Source organism: Lontra canadensis, unplaced genomic scaffold (genome assembly GCF_010015895.1).
Source record: "Lontra canadensis isolate GAN:19392208 unplaced genomic scaffold, GSC_riverotter_1.0 scaffold23, whole genome shotgun sequence".
Classification (NCBI taxonomy): domain Eukaryota; kingdom Metazoa; phylum Chordata; class Mammalia; order Carnivora; family Mustelidae; genus Lontra; species Lontra canadensis.
This window is the reverse complement of record NW_022631017.1, coordinates 7,086,930-7,090,233: the sequence shown is the minus strand read 5'-3', so window position 1 is coordinate 7,090,233 and position 3,304 is coordinate 7,086,930. Positions and strand designations below refer to the sequence as shown.

General features: G+C 42.3%; 1 protein-coding gene across 1 annotated transcript; it reads left to right on the top strand.

Annotated features, from left to right (window-relative positions):
* Positions 1-352: 352 nt before the first annotated feature.
* On the top strand, positions 353-2,024 carry LOC116870472 (tubulin alpha-1A chain-like). Its single transcript, XM_032862221.1, has one exon. It carries the CDS (start codon positions 446-448, stop codon positions 1,799-1,801), a length of 1,356 nt encoding a protein of 451 aa, XP_032718112.1. The 5' UTR covers positions 353-445; the 3' UTR covers positions 1,802-2,024.
* The last annotated feature ends 1,280 nt before the right edge of the window (positions 2,025-3,304 follow it).

The window sequence follows — 3,304 nt, the reverse complement described above, 5'->3', positions numbered from 1 at the left end:
AATATTATAAATGTATGGGAGTTCTTTGACGGGTTGGCAATATTTAGATGAGTAATCAATAAAATATTCACAATTCACAAATTATTATATATTGATTCTATAACATTTATATTTCTTGCACTAATTTCATTAAGATCACCAGTCATGTTTTTATAATTGATTCCCATGTAAGTGTTTTATTGATGGAAATGGCATGACAGATTAAAAGTAAAATGTAAGCATATTCAAAGTATACAATATCTTAATATATTTTATTGCAAATGCATTTTTAAGTAAATGTAGCAAATTTAAAATTATTTAGATTCTTTTAACTTTTCTTATTTTTATTTAAAAATATTTAACATTGAGGTTCTCTTACATCGACCGCCTAAGAGTCGCGCTGTAAGAAGCAACAACCTCTCCTCTTCCTCTCCGCCATCTGCTCGGCAGACGCAAAGCAGCAACCATGCGTGAGTGTATCTCCATCCACGTCGGCCAGGCTGGTGTCCAGATCGGCAATGCCTGCTGGGAGCTCTATTGCCTGGAGCACGGCATTCAGCCCGATGGCCAGATGCCAAGTGACAAGACCATCGGGGGAGGAGACGACTCCTTCAACACCTTCTTCAGTGAGACGGGCGCTGGCAAGCATGTGCCCCAGGCCGTGTTTGTAGACCTGGAACCCACAGTCATTGATGAAGTTCGCACGGGCACCTACCGCCAGCTCTTCCACCCTGAGCAGCTCATCACAGGCAAGGAAGATGCTGCCAACAACTATGCCCGAGGGCACTACACCATTGGCAAGGAGATCATTGACCTTGTCTTGGACCGAATTCGGAAGCTGGCTGACCAGTGCACAGGTCTTCAGGGCTTCTTGGTTTTCCACAGCTTTGGAGGGGGAACTGGTTCCAGGTTCACCTCCCTGCTGATGGAACGTCTCTCTGTCGATTATGGCAAAAAGTCCAAGCTAGAGTTCTCCATCTACCCAGCCCCTCAGGTTTCCACAGCTGTAGTTGAGCCCTACAACTCCATCCTCACTACCCACACCACCCTGGAGCACTCTGATTGTGCCTTCATGGTAGACAACGAGGCCATCTATGACATCTGTCGTAGAAACCTCGATATCGAACGCCCAACCTACACTAATCCAAATAGGTTGATAGGCCAGATTGTGTCCTCCATCACCGCTTCCCTCAGATTTGATGGAGCCCTGAACGTTGATCTGACAGAATTCCAGACCAACCTGGTGCCCTATCCCCGTATCCACTTCCCTCTGGCCACCTATGCCCCTGTCATCTCTGCTGAGAAAGCCTACCATGAACAGCTTTCTGTAGCAGAGATCACCAATGCGTGCTTTGAGCCAGCCAACCAGATGGTGAAATGTGACCCTCGCCATGGTAAATACATGGCTTGCTGCCTGTTGTACCGTGGCGATGTGGTTCCCAAAGATGTCAATGCCGCCATTGCCACCATCAAGACCAAGCGTACCATCCAGTTTGTGGACTGGTGCCCCACTGGCTTCAAAGTGGGCATTAATTACCAGCCTCCCACTGTGGTGCCCGGTGGAGACCTGGCCAAAGTCCAGCGAGCTGTGTGCATGCTGAGCAACACCACAGCCATCGCTGAGGCCTGGGCTCGCCTGGACCACAAGTTTGACCTGATGTATGCCAAGCGTGCCTTTGTTCACTGGTATGTGGGGGAGGGCATGGAGGAAGGAGAGTTTTCTGAGGCTCGTGAGGACATGGCTGCCCTTGAGAAGGATTATGAGGAGGTTGGTGTAGATTCTGTTGAAGGTGAGGGTGAAGAAGAAGGAGAGGAATACTAAAGTTAAAAATGTCACAAAGGTGCTGCTTTTACAGGGAAGCTTATTCTGTTTTGAATATTGAAAAGTTGTGCTCTGATCAGTTAATTTGTATGTAGCAGTGTATACTCTCATATACAATTACTGACCTATGCTTTAAAACACAACGCTTTGTTACAGACCCAAGCTGTCCCATTTCTCTGATGGGTTTGAATAAAGTATTCCCTGTCTTAAATGGAAAAAAAAATATTTAACATTATTATGACTAAAAAAGGAAAAAACAAATTATAATCAATGAACACCAATTCATGAATACCACACTATAATTTTATAATATGCTTTGAAATCCCTTAGTGCAAGTCTTCCTAACTTTTAGTTCTTCTCAAATTTGCTTTGGGTATTCTATTCTTTTTTTTTTTTTTTAAGATTTTATTTATTTGGCAGAGAGAGACACAGCGAGAGAGGGAACAGAAGCAGGGGAGTGGGAGAGGGAGAAGCAGGCTCCCCACTGTGCAGGGAGCCCCATGTGGGACTCCAGCCCAGGACCCTGGGATCATGACCTGAGCTGAAGGCAGACACTTAACAACTGAGCCACCCAGCCTCCCCCCAACCCCTCCGCCTTGCTTTGGGTATTCTAGATCTCACCTTTTCTGTCTGTAGGTTGCCTTCACTTTTAAAAGATATTTTCACTATGTATAGAATTCTGGGTTGACAGTTTCTTTTTCTTTTTTTTTTTTTTCTTAAAAGTACTAAAATACTTTAAAGATGTCCCTCCATTTTCCTGTGACTTGCATAGTTTCACATGAGAAGTATGCTGTCATTCTTCTCCTTTGTTCCTCTGTATGAAACATGCCCTTGTTGTTCTAGCTGTTTATACAATTTGCCCTTTGTCACTGGTTTTCAGTAATTTGATTATGTTGTGTCTTCATGTGGTTTTCTTTATGTTTCTTCCTCCTGGGTTCATTGCACCTTTGGAATCTGCTGTTTTTCTCTGTTATCAAATTTGGAAATTGGGGGTGGTTGAATTATTTTATTTTAGTTTATTTTTTTAATCATAATAAATGTGCTCTTTAATTTCCATCACCTACTTCCCCCATCCTCCCACCCATCTCTCCTCTGGTAACCATCAGTTTGTTCTCTATAGTTAAGAGTATGTTTCTTGGTTTCTCTCTCTCTCTTTTTCCTTTGCTCATTTGTTTTGTTTCTTAAATTCCACAGATGAGAGAGATCATATGGTATTTGTCTTTCTCTGACTAATTTCACTTAAATTTAGAACACTTTTGTCCATTATTTCTTCAAATATATTTGTTATCTCCCTGTCATGACTTGAGTCTCCAATTACTCATATGTTTGATTTCTTGATATTATCTCGAATGTCATTGGTGCTCTATTTTTTTTTCCCCATTATTACTTTCTCTCTGGGCTTTATTTTGGGTGTTTTATATTGCTGTATCTTCAAATTCACTGATCATTTCTTCTGTATCTAAATCTGCTTTTAATCACATCCAGTGTGTTTTAACATTTAAG

Coding starts and splice junctions, on each gene's coding strand:
- LOC116870472 (XM_032862221.1), top strand. CDS start 446: ATGCGTGAGTGTATCTCCATCCACGTCGGCCAGGCTGGTGTCCAGATC.